A 19,689-nucleotide genomic window follows, 5' to 3' on the forward strand; every position below is an offset into this window, starting at 1 on the left:
TACAAATACATACATATACCATATTTATATGCCTGTGTAAATGCCTGTAGCCGCTACGCTATTTTTGGCACGTGTTGGTGAATACCATTGATGGGTGCAGTTTAATGATCCCTTAGCGCAGTAGCATCATAAAAAACGCTTACAAACATAATGTAACATTATGAGCGTTTGCATGTACGTTTGTACTTTTATATATACAGCAACTAATGCAATTATTTTGTTTTTTGCACACAACATGCTGCCAAGTTCACAGCGTTGTAAGTTAAGGATTTGTGTGACTGCGGTTTATCTGATGGCTGTAACGATCTCGTTACCTATGCGCAGCTTTGCGGCTGACAATGACCCAAAGTTGTCTACAAAACATAGTCATACAACAATGACTTTACAAATAGTGTTCTTTTATAGTAAATTATAAATATATTGAAACTAAATTAAAACCGTTAATTACTACATTTTTTTAAATAGTGTTAGTGCTATACTAACAAAACTTACATATACACATATATGTACATATAAATCATGTCACATGAATTTCATAATACGCACCAATGTTTTTTAGTATAAGCGGTTGATCTTAAACCGCAAACGAAATAAAATTTCTCAGCATTTTGACACTTCGTTCAACAAATTTTTGTTCTGCATATTTTTGCTTTGTCGTCATAACTAAGGGAGAGGTTTGATAAGTCAGCGAGTGTTTAGACTTTCCAAATAACTGTAAGTGTAAAAGCTGCTGCTATCAGTTACCGTTAGTCGACATCTGTCAAACTTTCAACCAACTACGTCATTAAATTTGCATTTGACAGGCACTGGATACATAATGTCTGAAAAATGTACCCATCTGTTTGTAATTTTATGCATAAAAAGAAAAAACGTTAACTTCAGAAGCCATAATACTTTTCACCAATAAAAAAAATTGTATGCAAGAACTTGATTTTAATTGGTCAGACTGTATCAAAGCTATATGCTATAGTGGCCCGATCTGAACAAATTACTTGTAGATTGTACCGTTGCCTTGGACAATAATCCATACCAAATTTCGTAAAGATAATATCAAATAAAAAATATTTCCATATAAGGACTTGATTTTGATCGTTCCGTTTGTGTGGTAACTTTATGCTGTAGTGGTCCGATATCGGCTATTCCGACAAATTAATAATTCAAAAAAGACAAGAGACGTGTACAAAATTTCAAATTAATATCTCAAAAACTGAGAGACTAGCTCGTAAGTCAAAGTAAGTTTCGAAAATAATAAAAATTTTTGAGCATCAATTTCTGTGGTTTAAATCGTTAAAATTGAGCGTCACGCCTTAAGATGCCGGTAAATTTCAAATAATGCCAATGATAGGAGACTTATAGTGCATTTAACTGAGCATACTCGTAAGAGAGCTCATAATTCGTTTTTTAAGACTTTTTCGACTATAAAAAGTTATTTAGAATATTATTATTATATAATATTAGAGAATATTACACCATCGAAATATTCTAACATAACCTCAAATATGCAAAAATGCTCACAGAAACTGATTTTTAGCACGTACATATGTGCGCTTTTCAGAACAATTACTTTTAAAAAAAGTAAAACGAACGATACTATTTCAAGTTGACGAATTGATGTTATCGATTAGAAATAAAAACTACAATTCTATTGGTGTAAAAAAGGATTGGAAAGTGAAGTTTAATCCAATAACTCGTAACATTAGTAAACCTGTCGGTTGTTGGCTGAAATGCTGTCAAACGGCCGTATCTAAAATTATTGCAAAAGTGTTTTTCCTAAATTAATCGCTTAACGAGAGATCTGACAAACTCTACATGTGTATTTCAGACATAAAAAGATTTCTCATCAAGCACATCAGCACCTCGGACCTCAACGGCAAAAAAAGTAGCTGAGTTCTAAACTGTAGATAGAAAATATATATATACATTTTATTTACTGTCTTTTCCAACTACCCTCGTATCAAACCGAAATTCTTTTTATTATTTGCGTCACTGCTTTCTGCTTAGCTTCTTTTAATGCAGTTATTTGTGGAGTTGCTCCTTTGGTTTTATTACACTTAATCCTCCTCCATCCTTGCCAGAAATAAAAACAAAAATTTAAAGTAAAGCGATTAAAAAAGTTACGAATTTGTAAAATACATTACTTTTTTCCACTTGCGGCTTTGGGGAATTTTGAGGAAAATTTTAAAGCGTTAACAAATCACCTTTGTACCTACAATTTCTCGCAACCTGTTGCTACAGAGTATAATAGTTTTGTTCACCTAACGGTTGTTTGTTTCTTGTATAGGGTTATATATATATATAAATGATCAGGATGAAGAGACGAGTTGAAATCCGGGTGACTGTCTGTCCGTCCGTCCGTCTGTCCGTGCAAGCTTTAATTTGAGTAAAAATTGAGATATCTTTATGAAACTTGGTAGACATGTTTCTTGGTACCGTGAGACGGTTGGTATTGCAGATGGGCGTAATGGGACCACTGCCACGGCCACAAAACGCCATTAATCAAAAACAAATAAATTGCCATAACTAAGCTCCGCAATAAAATACAAGACTGTTATTAGGGACATTAGGGAAGGGCATCTGCAGTTAAATTTTTTTTAAGTGGGCGTGGTTCCGCCCCTAATAGGTTTAATGTGCATATCTCCTAAACCGCTAATGCTATAATAACCAAATTCACTGGAAGCAAATGTTTTTAGAACCTCTACTTACAGTGTGAAAATAGTTGAAATCGGGTGGCACCTCCGCCCACTCCCCATATAACGGTATCGTTAAAAACTACTAAAAGCGCGATAAATCAAGCACTAAACACGCCAGAGACATTAAATTTTATCTCTGGAATGGTATGAGATGACTTTATAGGAACCGCGTTCAAAATTAGACAGTGGGCGTGGCACAGCCCACTTTTAGGTGAAAACCCATATCTTGAGATCTGCTTAACCAATTTCCCAAATTCGGTACATAGCATTCTTCTTATAGCTCTATGTTATAGTGCGAAAATGGGCGAAATCGGATTACAACCACGCCCATTTCCCATATAACACCATTTTCAATTCCATCTGATTCTTTCACTTTCCACTATGGAAATCAAGCAACAATGATTGTATCGGGGTAAAACTTTGCGTGAATAATGCGATTAAAGTATGCCACCTTGTGACCAAAAATTGTCTAAATCGAACCAAAACTGTTCAAGCTCCTAAGTACTAAATATGTGGACCCCAGTGTCTATAGTTGACCTTCTACCGAAAATATCAGCCACCCCACAAAGAAATCTCAAACGAGTATACCATTTGACTTTGCGAGAGTATAAAATGTTCGGTTACATCCGAACTTAGCCCTTCCTTACTTGTTTTTTAATTAAATTTTGAAATATTTTATTTATTTTTTATTTACTTTTAATTATTTTATTTTATATACAATACATATATGTATATACTTTTGTTTGTTTCTTATTTTTAACTCTTTCGTCATTTGTTTGTCAGTTACGTTCATCGGTTATTGTTTTATATTTATTATAATTATAAATTACTTAATATTTAATTCATTAATCTAAAATTTTTTGGAATAAGTTCACATTTTTCCGTTCATTTAGGGGTCAATAATTGCGCCGAAATAGGTTATTGGCATTAGCTGCGGTGTGTGTGCCTCCCCATCGGCGCTAATCAGTAATTTAATTCTTCACCATTTTTGTTGTTGTTTTTTTTTCTTCACATTCGTGTAAACAATTGTTTCACATTTTGATTTATGTTGGGAAACAATTTTGTCTTTGTAGATCAAATACAGAAGGAATACTGACATTTAAATAATTTAAAAAAATTGTCTTTTCGTTTCGGGTGTTATTATTATTTTTTAGTTTTTTAATTAATTTTTTTTTCTTTTCATTATTTATTTTTTGGTTCTTTGATGGCATTTTTTGAGATTTGTATACTCGTCACTGCACATCTGTATGCTTTATTTTATTAGTGTATAATTATTTTTGTGTAATTAATTTGTTAATACTCGTTTTATATGAACATGAACTTCAGCGGGCGGTATTGTCAATCAATGCAATAAGTGCCGCTCCCGATATTTATCACACAAAAACAAACATATATTGCTTTTTAAATTCAATGAACTTTATATATTTTATCATATTCTGTATTCCTCCCATCAAATATTTCCAGTTTTATTTTTAGTTAATAGCATTTAAAAATATTTTAAAAATTTTTTGATATATTTTTTATTATAAAATTTTCTTAATTTTTAATTGTATTTATTTAGATTTTTATATCAGTACTTTTTTCTATAAATACCTCCAGAAGTCAAAACACTATTTCACTATTCATTGCAGTTTAGCAGTCGAATTTGGCCATTGTTCTTTGTTAGTTATAGTAAAATCTCTGTCCTGCGTTAAACCTAACGATGCCAAGTGATTAAAACAAACTTAACCCTTTGTTGAACCTTCAAAAAATGACTGCATTAAATTAATTTTGAAATGTCATGAATAGATGACTGAGAGGTGTGTTCAAAAAATACCGGGAATTTTCGTTTTATATAAAAAATATTTATTCATTTGTTTCCATTAATGTTGTCGCCTTCAAAATAGTCCCCATTCGATATCATGCACTTATGCCAGCGCTTCTTCCAATCGTCGAAACACTTCTCAAACTCGATTTTCGGCTAAACCTTTAGCTCTTTCAGGGATGCGCTTTTAATGTCATCTATGCTTGTAAAATGACCGCCCTTTAAGGTTATCTTTATTTTTGGAAATAGAAACAAGACACAGGTAGCCATGTTTGGCGAATATGGAGATTGGTTCAAGAATTCACGAAGAAATTCCTCGATACATTTCTTTTAACAAACGAAAATCATCACGCTCATAAAAAAACGCGTCTAACCTTTACGGCTGATACAGACAAAGTAAGCAATGAATACAACTTAAATGAAAATTGTATCGTACTTCAGGGGTATTTATACAAGTATCAACATAATAAAAAAAAATTGACAGTTGGACTCGCCAAAACCGCATAATTTTAATTTAATAGTGAATGGAAAGTTGTTAGCCTCTGTCAGATCAGCTGATCTACTGGCAAAAATTTGATTGAAATTTTACTGGAACATTGGACTGCATTCACACGAGGACTCTTTTGTCGCTCATTATAAGCAAATTCTCTTTCGAAATCGCTAATTGCGTTCACACAAGCGATACGAGTCAAGTTTCTATTATATCACAGTCTCAAATTCTCATGCGTGGTGCACAAACATAGTTTTGATCATCTAATTTTTATACTTATGCCCCCTTTTCTGAAACATTGCTATTATATAATGCATATTTGCATATCACATACAATAAATAGATAATAAAATTCAAATTTCCGAATATAATGTAAATATTCATTTGAAACCGAACGCTATTCAAGCCATTAAAAGAACTTCAACATGAAACGAAATACTGAATTGCGTAGCAGCGAACTTTTTGGAACAAGAACAGAAAGCGTGCCTCCTGAGCGGCACGAGCGGCAACGTCCTTTCGTCTTTCCTCTTCTTCAAGCAGAAATAAATCATTCTTTTTGTGTTGCTTGAAATTTTGAATTGAATCCAGATACTAGTATGTAGGCTTAAAGGCCCTGTCCTAACAGTGAAATAACGTTTTTTTTTTTTTAATAAGAATGTGCCTTTATTTATCAACATAATTTCCATCTAGAGTAATGTATTTATTATGACATCCGAACACGAACTGACTGCATTTCTCAAATATGTTCGAGAAATGTTTTAAACCAAAAATGTCAAAGGTCAAACGACACAAAGTAGGTGCTCTGGTTACTAAATTCATAATCTATAAAAAAATTAAGTGGATACGCTCGGCGATCAATTGTTCCCAAATAAATCATGCATGGTTTCATTTTGATTCAAACGTTAAGAATTTTGCATATTTTCGCTCTCGTTTGTTTTGTTTAAATTAATTACTGATTTAATGATGGTCAGATATTTAATAATAGAAAACTCTGCGAAGTATCTACCGAAATTTGTAACCACCAGGCGGTACGTGAGGGTTAAGCCCCCAACGCATTGTTTTGCATTAGCCACTGAGATAAAAATATATTAAATTAAATGCAGAATCGTGCTAAAGAAAAGCGATATTTGCGCCTTAATAGCCATCGCTAGCGCTGAAGAGACACTCAGCACACCTACCGCACACTATTTAGAAACACACAATTACCAAAACAAAATTGCTAAAATAAAATAAGAAAACCATTTATTTTCTCAACAACAAACCATTAAAAAGCGGCAGTGGAAAACTACAAATCTGTGTTGAAGGCGCCTCGCATTGGAAGCCAAGCATACCCGCCACCAAGTTAAGCCACCGACTTCACTACTGCTTAGCGCTCTCTCACGACAACGCCGCGATTAAGCAGGCAGCTGCTGCTGCTTCTATTGCGATTTTCCTTCGTTTGCTGACCAGCAGCGCAAGCATCACAGAGTGGCCAAGCGTTTCTGCATCGCAGTCATCGCGCGCGCACCCCAACGGTCACAACGTATCGCAACGGTCAAGACGCGTTTGCGCACAACAAACATTTATTTCGCCGACTAGACGAATGCGCGGCGCGGCTATTGTCAACAAAGCGTTTTGCCGTCCGGCATAATCATTGTGATTACTGTTATTAAAGTTGTTAATATTCGACTGTGTTGTTTGGTGGTGTGTGTTTTTTTGTGGTTTTGTTTTTTTTGCTCTGTCATTTATAGCAATGCGATTTGGCGCTCGTAAGGCGAACGCGCCATACTTTTGGTCCGCCTGTGGCGACGCGTTGATTTAGCGCGTATCAATGAAAATCTGAGATGCAATATGTTTGGTATTTTTTTGCTGTTACCACAATTATTGCTGTTGTTGTTGTTGTTGTTGTTGTTTGCGCGTTGATTGTGTTATAAATAGAAATACGATTGCTCATTAAAACTGAAGTAAAATAAAAGTAATTAATTTGCCATTAAACTCAACTGTCATTTTATAAAGAAACCGTTGCGCGCTTGGCGAATGTTGATCTCGTTGGCGACGCGCGTTTGTAATTTTCCAAAATGCTTACCACTGAAACTCTTTAATCGCCACCACACAGTTCAATTGCATTTGGCAAATGTCGAAGGTCAATTTTTTGTATATACATTCGGCGCGGTGGCCACGCGTCGTTTAACGGTATTATCGTGCGCGCTTTTTTCCTGCTTTTGTGCTTTGCTACAGCGCGCGCTCGCAAGCGCGTTATAATTAACGTGTGTGTATGTAAGTGACTGTGCTACTTTGGTTGGTTGCGTCAATTGTAACAGCGCCCTCTGCCACAACAACAATCACCCGACAGCGCCGCGGCAGCGTCAATCAAATTGCCGTTGGAGCGCACAAAAGCTAGTCGCTGCACACTGTTTTGCACACAATGTGTAACTAAAATTGTTTTTGTTGTTGTTATTATTGGTGGTTATTTGCAGAAATTTACTACACTCGGAAAAGCACGCACTACACACACGTACATATGTGCATATGGTAGTGCGTTTGTATGTGCGCGCGCGCTTTGTTGTTTACTTTTCCACGCGTCATTTCTTCGCGTTCGTTTGCTTTGCGTGCTCATGCAAGATACTTAAAAAGATACTACTAACTATTATATACATTTATGTACTTAGAATTTCCACATTTGCCAGCCAGCACTTAACCGATTGTTCTGCTGCACTGAGTAGACAATATATCAGCGCCATCGACTGACGCACCCACCCGCACATGCAATCAGCCAACAACTCCCTTAGCGCCCATCATTGCACTCAGTTGACTTAGGTGAGCGCAGCGCGAAACAAATTTTTCCGCATTGTATTACATAAATGCCAACAAAACGCATAGCGCTGTCATTCTACAATGTATGTGGGCACTGTGTGGTGAATGGCATTAAATGGTTGGTAAAAACTACATTAATTGTGGCTCGAGGGAATTCAGTTTCATTGCGATGTGCTATCAATTCAGAGCTGTGTGGTGTCCGCTATGAAAAATGTATTATTCAAAGCTGGACAATTTCTTCTTCAGCTAGATCATCCGACATCGGTTAAGAAGTAGCTAATTAGAAAATATTGAAGACTTAGCATTCGATCCAGAGTGTATTACTTCACATTTAAGCTTTTCTAAAAAATTATCTTGAAACAAATTACCCTTTGGATGTTCACTTCTATTTACATTTTACTATTATTTCTAAGCAACGTCATTCTAGAGTGGGATATTTAAGCATATAAGCTATCCAAAAGCTCCTATCAAAACACAGACATTATATCGAAAACCCTTTATTTTTTTCATATCTGTAGTTTTGATTTTTAAATGTCTTTGGCCTCGCCTTTCTCTCACACTCTCTCTCATTTATCGAAATAGTTTCACTGACTATCGGTTCATATGATTTTAATCCATTATAATTTCAATTTTATAATAGTATTATATAATTATATATAATATAAAAACTTCAGCCCGGATCTTTTCTTAGGCACCTTCTCCTTGATTAGTCCATTTCTTTGCTTATTGTTGGTTTTAGGTATGAAGCTGTGGTGACTCTATAACCTCATGTAATTTCTTCCTCGAATGATGGCGTTTAATGTATTTTACCCACGTCACTTCATCTGATATGATGATAATTAAGTTCCGATGTTCCCATAACTTCAATTATGGGGGGTTTTCTGTTTGATGAGCATACATTTAAAGGCGTACAGTGGTTTTTGTGGTTTAAGAAGAGGAAGAGGTAAATTTTAAGGAAGTGACTCAATCTACACTAATTATATGACTTCCGAGAAAATTCTCAAAAAGAAAATTTCCGCTTCATCTGTGGCAGCATTTTTCATTAAAAAAATAAATACTTTTAAAAAATTTTAAATGAACAAATTTTAATTAAATTCTTGATTTAATTCTTGGCCTGGATGCTAAATATTTTTTTTTTCGAAATAGCATATTTTTTTTTTTAGCAAAAGTATTGTTTTTTGTTTCGAATTTTTTTTATTTTTTTTCAATAATTTTTATTCAACAATGAAACCAAAACATTTGGGTAAACATTAAAAATAAACGGCATAAACACACTTTGCCGAAAAGATCGCACTGAAGACACCTTAAGCCCATTATGTCCAAGGCACAATAAAACATATTTATAAAGAGAGAATAAGAAGAAAGTAAAGGCATTGCAAAGTTCACTGAGGCATCATATGAAACATCATGTTTATTATTATATAACTGTATATTACGTATTTGTTTTAATATAAATTAAGTGCAACATTCGTCAACAGTGTTGCCTGCGCAAGTTTCTAGCCTTCTGGCTGTATTATCTTGATTCTAGCGCAGGTTTTGTAGAAGATTCATTTCCGAATCTCTTCTAAAATGAGAAAAAAGTTCCTTTAATGTCTACATAAAATTCCTCCTACTAAATTAACAAAATGTGCTAAAGTTCAGAAAGTGCTTATCTAAAAAATAAGCTTCTTTAAAAAAATTTTCTGTTTTTATAACACTTTACAAACGAAAAAATCTTCATAATTACAAAATGAATCAGTATATACATCACATGAACTCTTCATTCCAATGACATCAGAATCAATATTAAATTTGATATAATATTTTTATGAGGCCACACTGAACATATAAAATTTTGTTATTCATAGAGCTAAAAATGCGTTCAATATCTGCATTACTTCTAGCTAAAAATTAAGTTGGAGCGCGCTTTTTCCTATCGTGCGGTAAATCGCGTTTCTTAAAAACAAAGTTTATGCTTATATGTAATATTGAAATTTATATTTCAAAAAAAGACAACTACTATTAAATGGTTTAAAAATCGGCTTGATTAAAAGAAGGATTCCTGGTTAAAAGAAGAAATTAAATGCAGGGAATGTGGTATAACCTTCTTTTATGCCATCTTATGTTTACTGAGCTGTAACCTCATTTAGTTTTTTCTTCAGAACATTTTCTTTATGTATTATCTTGGTTGAAGGCATTCTGGCAACACTTTTCATCAGAATGATATCTCTGTTGACTAAAAATATAAAACAGATTTTATAAACTGAGGACAAATAACCTCTTTCTTAAACTCTTGCCCTGTAATGTACCTACAAGTATAACTATCATATTGAACGCATTAATTCCGAGTTTGTGAATCTCTGATATGCAGATTTCGTATCAGACCCGAAAAGCAGAATAACCATTATAATATCCAAAAATTTATCTAGAAAGATATCTGAGTACTATTAAATTATTTGGGATGTAAACAACAGCAATAGCTAAAGATGTCATTAATGGTCAAAACGATTCGTCTTAAATATTCCTTTGTAAGACGATACAAAGTTTAGAGGCTGAGCTAGGTTTTATTATTAAGACTTTTCACTTTTTTAGTTTACAAAACGAGCCGAAAAATACACTGATTGACGATGCTGTTTCAATGAATATGATGAGAGTTTTGAGTTTGAAGAAATACATAAGTATATGAATGGTCACTAAAAAAAATTGCAAATCAATTTCATAAAAACTGTCTGACAGACATTTTTCGCAAATAACTGTTGTTAATGTCAAAACCGTTGTTGATCAGGTTTATTGTTTGTTCTAAATATTTATTAACTATTTTGTATTGTTGTTGTTATTAAAACTTGTCTTGCCAGATGTTGAGAGAATTTGATTTGGGCTTATACATATAAAATGTAGGCTACATAAGTATGTATATTTCTACCTTTTTTATTTACTTATATTTTTTTTATTATATTTTCTTTTTGCTTTTTTTCTTTTATTTATTTTTTCATTTTTGTACTTCTTTGTTTCAATATTGTTACTCATCTTCAGTCTTCCTTTTTATTTCTTATATTTTTTTTTATGTATTTTTGTTTATGTATATTAATATTGTTATTCATCTTCTTTGTTCTTTTTTATTTCTAATATTTATTTTTATTTACTTATATTTTTTAATTTTTTTTTTACTTTTTTCTATTATTTTTTTAAGTTTTTTTTTTACTTTTTTCTATTATTTTTTTAATTTTTAAATTTTTTTATTTTAATATTGTACTCATCTACAGCTATTATCTAACATCTCTGCATTTGAAAAATCTCATGAAATATTTTTTACTTTCTTTACTCGTTTACATACACACACTTACTGGTATTTAGTTGGGTTCAAACTAACTGTTCGAGGTGAAAACCAGTAACCTGATTAAGTACAGTTATTTCGCGCTTCAAATGAAAAGTGAGCGCGTCATAAAATTTTATACAAATTATTTATATACTAATATTTTGTGCAGGGAAAATTTGTGTCTCTCACAAATTTATGAGTTTCGCTGCCGAGTGTGTTGTAACTCGCCACACTGTACAAATGATAGTAACAACAGCAATAACAAAGCGAGCGCGGCGCTGTCGCTGCTGCTCCTCAACGCCTCTTATCAAGAATTACACTGGAAATGCACAGCTACAACTGCTGTTGACAACAACAACAACACTAATAATAAGAGAACAACACTTGAGTATTGTAAGAATAACAAGTAATGCCACTTCGGTGTGCAAACTCACCGCCGCTTGACGCTTTAAGCCCAGTGCAAACGCTTAGCATTTGGTGAGCGCAATACAACAACAACAGCAACAGATGACTGTGGCTGTGGCTGTTTGTGTATAGTAACGCATCTCTTCTTTCATCTTTATCACCGTCTGATATCAGCAGCGAATTCAGCGTTTTGTTGAAATCGTCGCGCATTCAAATCTTCATTAAATCAGTTAGTCAGTCGCTAAGCAAAAGGCCAAGTTAATAGTAGTAGACAATCGGTAGCGTGCGCCCTACGGTTTCTGTTTGCTACTTTGCGTTTGTTGACGAGATTCTTGGCAACTGTTGTGCTGTGTGTAACGTGTAATATACGCGCGTGCGTGCATCTTTCTCGCTTTTCGATTTTGGCTTGTGTTTTTGTTTTTACATACAAGAGCAAAATGTTGATTAATAGCTAATCTGATTGGTGATTTAGATTGAATGTGCATATATTTAAAGTTTTTTGAAGACATTATTGTTCATTCATTGATACAAAGTGAGAAAACAAAAATATTAGAAAAAATTAAAATAAGAAAAATATATTTATTTGAAATAATTAAAAAAAAATATATATATATTTATATATAAAAAGAATTATTAAAGAAGATTAAAAATAAAATACAAATAAAAAACCTTAATAAATTTTAAAATAAAATACAAATTGTAATAGCAAATTGAAAATATAAGAAAATTAAATTCAACAAAAAAAAATTAGTAAAATAATAATAATTAATATTCAAAAAGGTGTAATAAGTTATAAAAAGTAATAACAATTTATAAAATACAAAAATAACAAAAAAAAAATTTTTAATTAAAAAAAAAATAAATATTAAAATAAAAAAAATATATATATAAAAAATAAAAAAAAATTTTCTGTGATATTCTAAACTTTATGTTTACAAAACTCGTACAAAAAGTTAGCGTGAATTTAATATTTAATAGTTTTCACCGCAAAAAATGCACACACAAATGTATGTGTGTTGGCATATGTGCGCTAAGTATCTAAAAAAAAAAGTATTGCTAATACAACAGAGTGCCGACAATTTCGCATTGCTATAAGAAATATACGAAACATTTTTTTTTAAATTATTCTAAAAAAATTCAAATAAAAAAAAATAATTTTAAAAAAAGTAAAAAATAAAAATTACAATGCTAATAAAATATGCATGCTTCGTCAATTGCTTGCAAACATGTATACACATACACACCAATCTATACAAACAAACAGCAGTGTGTTAATCAAAACAGGAATATATATATTTATGCATTATCACTAATTTAACGAATTTGTGTGCCATCATCAACTCAAGTGTGGTGTGTTTTTTTATTTTTGCAAATAATTTCACTATCAACATCACTACCAACAACAACGCGCATAGTTCTTAATCTATTTTTTTGTGGAAAATCCGAAAAGTGCTCATCATTTGCACATCCTTATCGCGCATGTCTATCGAATCTACGAAAAGTGGGAGACATTTCGACACTTTTTTTTTGTGTACAAATATCTAATAGTATCTATACACATACATACCGACGCACGTAAAAGTCTTTTGCATATTTTTTAAACTAATTTATTGTAAAAGCGGTGCGCCTCAGAACCACACTTAGCATGAAGTTGTCAAAGAGTTTGGATGAGCTAATCCTGAGCGCGTCGCGTCTAAGTCTGAATAATTTACGTTCGCCGATTCGTAAGAAAACGAAAAATGTTAGTATATTTACATTAATAAACGTAGTAGAGGTTTAAGCATTTCATACTATATTTATGTATGTTTGTACTACATGCGGTTGCTTCTGGCAACATTTTCTGCGGAAAGTGTACAAAAACTTAAGATTTTTAAATTTATTTTATTTTATTATTTTTGTTTTTTCTGCGGCGCAAGTAAATAGACATAAATTACAGGCGCAGATAACAGTGTTTTCTTACAACAATGACGCCAAAGTGTGCGTGTGTGTATTCAAATTTATTTATATATTTAAATTGCAGCGCTGCATTTTAGTCAGAAATAGTGGTGATGAGATTTTAATATTTTTCTAAAAAACTTCAAATATCATTTGTCTAACAAAACTTTAATTTTAATGCTTAAAACGTTTTTCTTTTACCAAATTTCGATTAATTAGAAATTGTGTGAAAAAAATTAATAAATTGGAGTGTTTTCATTAAAAAATTAATAAATTGGAGTGTTTTCATAAACCTATTTTTATTATATTCTTATTTTCTTAAATTTTTATTTCGATTTTTTGGTTAGAAATAGAAAATTGAAAGAGAATAGAAATTCTAAAATTTTCATTTTAATTTATCAAACTAAACTTACATTTGATTGTTTTAAAATAATTATTTTGTTTAAATTTTTATCTACAAAATTTCGATTTTCTAATTATAAAAAGAGTGAAAAGAATAATTTATATTTCTAAAATGTGTAATAATAATTATCAATTAAAATTAAATTTGAGTGTTATAAAAGAAATATTTTTATTCAATGATAATTTTTTTTAATATCAGTTGTTTTGACAAATTTCAATTTTTAAATAGGGAATCTTTCCCGGTAGAAAAATGTATAAAACTTCCAGAAGTGAATTTGTATCAAATTAAATTAAACTAATTTATTTTAGGCAAATTTCGCTTTGTAATGGTAAATTGTGTAAAAAAATTCTAAAATTATTAATTTTAAAATTACATTAAGAAACCAATTTTTTTTTTCTAATTTTTATTTCAATAACAAATTGCAATTATTTAGTGGGAAATATAGTGTAAAAAAAATTTGAGAACTCTTTGGAAATCTAAAATTATTTATATAATTTTTTTAAAACAAATTTCAATTTTTTACAAAACATTTGAGATGTTGCTTAAACTCGACTTGTGTCGTTTTTACATTAAGCTTTGTTATTATTTTTGAATTTCCGTTTTTATTTGTTCTTATTTTTCTTTGTGCGTCATCTTCTTTACTTTTTTTGTTTTTTTTTTTCTTTTGGTGTTTTCAATTTTAATTCATTCTGCGTTTACTAAAAATAAAAACACGTTTATATTTTTTTTTTTTTTTGTAAATTTGTAAATTTTTAAATGCATATCCGGAAATTTCATGAAATATACTTATTGTTATCATATATCTTTATTGTTGCATGAGGCCCAGCTGATGATGATTAAACAAATGAAAATCAAACATATGACAAATTATGGTTTAAGTACTTCCTTTAAGTACACAATATTATCAGTTATACAAAATAAAAGAATAAAAAAAGAGACACGAAAGCAAGACAGTAACATACAAAAATCAGCAAAAAATTAGAAAAACTTGTTGCTCTTTCGTACAATGCATTTTATTTCATTCATCACTTTTGGCTTTGTGTTTCTTATTTTTTGTTAAAAGTACACATATAACACCTAAATATTTTAAATTATATACATATATAATAATTATATTTATGCGTTAAAACTCTTCAAAGCGCAACTCTATCGTCCTATATTTATCTTATAACTTTAATTAGGTCGTTTAAATTAACTTTATTGAATGATTTTGGTGTTTCTATTGTAGATCACACTAAAACTCTTCTCTCTCTTTAAGTACTTTTTCTCTTTTCAGGAGCTTTTTTTACGACTGGCAATAGGTCTATATAGCTATCGTAATCGAAAAAATTCCCATTTAGTTTGATTTTTGGTATAAGGTCTAGTAAAAACAAAACCATAATTTTTGCATTAAATTGAAGTTTATATTTAGCATAAATGATCCGTCCTTTTTCGTCAAAAAGCTGGTACAGCCTATTTTTACAAGCATCCTTAAGCTGAACTTTTTCCCACAAAATCCTAGCCATAGACAGAAACAGACCACTTTGTGACAGACCCGGACTATAAGGTGGATGCATATGAATCTGTTCACCAAGCTGCCGGGCATCAGGCGGGTCACTATCGATGTGTGTGGCCTAACGTTGTACTGATAGAACACAGTTTGTCTCCTGTTGGCAGTAAACGATGAAGTTTTGACTTCTTTCTCAAGGTCCAATTGTTGACAGTATAATTCCGAATTAAGAGTGTAGCCGTAGAGGAGCAGGTCAGGTTAGATGATACTGCCAATACCAACAAAACATATAGCAAAAACTTCTTGGGCATCAATCCTGGCTTGGCCACCCTTTACGTCGGCTCACCGCGTTATCACCACGACCGTTAGCACATATGGCATCTATACATCGAGTTTACTTTTATATCTAGTCTTATTGAAATGGTTTCAAACAGTGTTTACATGACGGTCGGCCTAAATGATTCTGTTCATAAGAATAAAATCATCAGGGTGGTTCCCACGTTTATTTAGCTTAGCTTCACAACTACAATATTTTCTTGTTTATACACAAACGTAAAAACCCAACATATTCTTTAAGAATATATTCACCACAAAAATATTTTGGATCAATTATACAAACTCTTGTTGGAAATACCTTGTCGCATAATTGTAACATAACTCAATGATAGCTTTCGAAGGCTACAACCATCAGAGCTATTACAGGAAAATGTATTAATTTCTTTAAATAATTATAGAAAAAATTATTATGCTCTTATCATTTATCATTTAATTAAATTTTAGAATGACTGATTGCAATTTTTACGTAATTCAATTGATAAATAATAATTTTATTTTAATGAATTTTTAAAGAACGCATTGTGTCTTTCTCGGCATTCGATAGAAATGGTTCACCCACTTCTACTCAAATTTTGAACTCTTTCCTTTTATGTTGAGTGGTTTTCTTATATAAATGATAAAGATGATAAAGAGTCCTGTATAAGCTTATAGTATATTGATATTTGTTACAGATAACGGAAAATAAACTTATCAAGCGAATTTATCACCATCATTTGGTGGGTAGCGATTTCGAAATCGAATCAAAAAGTACAGTAAATGTGGAGCTGCTTAGTGTTTTTCTGCTATAAAAAACTTTCGTCTGTTGCTAGGAGACGAAACACAACTTGGGGAAATTTTCGATTGAAATATGAAAATAACAAAACGAAAATGCGAAATTTTATTAAACAAAGTTACGCCAATGCAACCCTAGTTGTGTCTGGAAATATTAACGCAATTCGTTTGTGTCAAAATTTATTGTAATTAACTGTTATTAAAGATGTCCCATTTGCATGCATTTGGAATGAAAAGGAAGGGGTTTTTAAAAAGCAGCAGTTTCTTCAATAAGAATGTCAGAAAATATTTTCTTTATAATCATACTACCTTCTTACATATGTATAAATATATATATAGTATATACAGAAGAATATAGTATAATATATTTATGCATCTGAACTGAATCACTTACGCGCTTTATGGAAAATTTTTGAACACACACAATTTTGGAAACCACAATTTCACCAGGGAATTCCCATTTACAAACCCACAACAGCATCCAACACTGACTTTCTACCACTAATTACACACAGTGTAAAAATAATTGGGCCACTGGAAAATTTGTTGATATTTTTAAAATTTCTTCGGTATATACATAAAACTACACAACACACATGTCAAACGCTGAAATCATTTTGTTTAGTGATTAATGACACGAAATTAGCATTATTAATATCTACATATATATTTGTATAATTCCATAAGTATAACCAGAATTGTTTCAAAATGCTTACTCTGCACATTAAAGCCTACCATACACATGTGTTCGCGCAACTAATGTCACGTGACTTAATCGAAGCATTTTCTCAAGAGTCAATAATAATTAATATTTATATGCCAAATCACGTTTCTCCTACGCTAATGGCTTATCGAACAAATTAGAGGGAAAAATAAAAAAAACTTAAATAATAAAAGCAAGTAAGGAAGTGCTAAGTGTGGAAGTGACCGAATATTATATGCTTTCGCAATTAGCAGGAATTAAAGACGGTGAAATATTTTCCACATTGTATTGTACTATCATATTTGGTATCCTACTATCCTATAATAGAGAGCATGTACTCTCATAGTTTCTTTATTACAAATGCTATGGGAGGGTACATACCGATATTACCAGTTTTTACTATCGAATGAAAATGCTAATGGAAGTAATCGATCTTCCCAAAGTGACGAAATTGAAATTGTATATATACATATGTGGTAAAACTCAACCCGAGAGCCGATAACCCTATATCTATATCTATACTTGTACAAATATTATAAAGAGGAAATATTTGATTGTTTGTTTGTTTAAATTGCATTAATTGTGGTACGAATATTATAGATTATCTACAACGACAGCATATGTCAAACTGTTATAGTTACGTCACAATAAGTGTTCTTTTATTTAAAAATCTAATTAAAATGCCCTCTTTGTAAAGGCGTTTTATTTATACCTCAGTATTAATCCTTATCAAAATTAATTACTTCCTATTCAAGACTGATTCAATACCTTTACATACGAGTAACTTTTTGAATTATTCGATTCGGACATTCCATTCGAAAGACATCATGAATTTTAAAATGTAAATATTAGAAAAAAGTCGCATGGTGAGCGGCGAACCGCTCGGCTAAGCTGTAACATAATATGCGAGTAGGCGTCATTGGGCCACTGGAGGGGAGTCAATGTCATGAAATAAAGTGCAACGCGGCTTACTCGCCCAGTTGGCTCCCTACGAAGCGATCATGTGCGGAATAAATAACAAATTATTAAAATTTCGATGTTCACATCCCATCGTTTATATGAGGTGCTCTTCCCCCAAGTGGGATGGCGTGATGGAGTGATCTGCTAGTATTATACATATAGAAGCTAGACTAGAGTCGGCACCGATTTCAAGAACGACATTTAAATACAATTAAAGTAAACCGAAAAGTCGAAAACCACTATATTATCTATACAGGGGCTAAGAAAAGATCTGTTCTAATTACAGCTACTTTTGGAATTAAACTGCAGTATGCTCAATAAAATATTTCTACCCAATATTGATCGATATATTCGGAATTAAGTTAACTATGCAACGAAAATCATTAGATGTAGTATATCGGGGCTAGGGTAAGTCAACAACCGATTTCATTCATTAATAACATAACTCAGAAAATATGTATGTCCAATTAATTTTGTTACAATATTTTACAAATTGACCGGTATTTCTCAATATTCCGACGCTAACAGTTTGTCTGGCATTTTTCATATTTTTGTGGGTACGAGTCTAGCTTTGACACGCCTCATACCCAAAACATTAACCAAAATGGTTGAGTTGATCCATAAAAAATCTTGAGATTCTCTGACGATTTTCAAACAACGAAACTTTTCGACGTTATCGTCATTAATAAAGGTGGTTGAAGGATTCGCTCGAGACAAGTTTTCGATGTTTTACGAGCTGCACTTAATGCTTAGTGTCATTCGAACACTTGTGTTCACCATAAAGTAGACTACCCAAAGCATTTTCAACGATTTCGTAGCCGTATTTCTACTGAAATCCCAAAATATCAAGCAAACTCGTTGGTCAATTTTTTTTACATGGTAAAAATTGCCATACAAACTTTTCGCGTCGTGAACAAACAGCTGCCAAACACACACTAATTGACATATGAGTTGAGTTCAAACCTGACACGAGCATAAAAAAAGGGTTGTACGAATCGAGAACAAAAATATTTGTCTATCATATTTGATCTTGAGTGTTTACGGTATAAAGTCTACCAAAAAAATGAAAATAATTATATTAGGTATATGGAGGTTTAGGAAAGCATTGATCCGATTTGAAGCACCCGGCTATGAGGAAAAGATATCCACCTAATTTCATTAAGATATGTACATATAATAGTCAATTGACCAATATTTTTGGTATAAAGTCAGCCATAAGCACTGACGTCATCTCATTCAGTATCTAGGGGCTTGGCATGGCAACAGTGCGGTTTCGTCGATTCATCGAGTTATCTCTAGTTTTGCACGGACAGTTTCGGAATAACCGGAAATCATTTTGTCATTCTATTCATTTTAATATATATACATATATAATATATATATTATAGAGTGGGTTTACCATATATATACATATATACCATATATTTGAGTGTTACAAGCAACCGTTAGGTGCACAAAACTACTATACTCTGTACAACATGTTCCGAGGTATAAAATTAATACAAAATATTATTTATCATGTGTAAATGTAATGATCGTATAAATGATCAGGCGGCGGCAATTTGAATGTTTACACAGAAAAGCAAAGTCAATACCAGCAAGTAAATCACTCATA

At 31.9% G+C, this 19,689-nt stretch overlaps 1 protein-coding gene across 7 annotated transcripts in view; it reads left to right on the forward strand.

The window, feature by feature from the left end:
• Arms (Ankyrin repeat-rich membrane spanning) overlaps nucleotides 1-19,689 on the forward strand; it is a 79,119-nt gene that overhangs the window by 33,934 nt on the left and 25,496 nt on the right. Inside the window, exon 1 of one of the 7 annotated variants that reach the window (XM_014239578.3) lies at nucleotides 12,644-13,218. The exons of the other annotated variants lie outside the window; for them this stretch is intronic. Within the exon in view, the coding sequence (XP_014095053.3) occupies nucleotides 13,123-13,218 (96 nt within the window). The 5' untranslated portion in view covers nucleotides 12,644-13,122. Of the gene's footprint in view, nucleotides 1-12,643; nucleotides 13,219-19,689 lie in introns of those variants that run through there. 7 annotated transcript variants of the gene reach the window in all.

The sequence above is a fragment of the Bactrocera oleae genome, chromosome 4 (assembly GCF_042242935.1).
Source record: "Bactrocera oleae isolate idBacOlea1 chromosome 4, idBacOlea1, whole genome shotgun sequence".
Classification (NCBI taxonomy): Eukaryota; Metazoa; Arthropoda; class Insecta; order Diptera; family Tephritidae; genus Bactrocera; species Bactrocera oleae.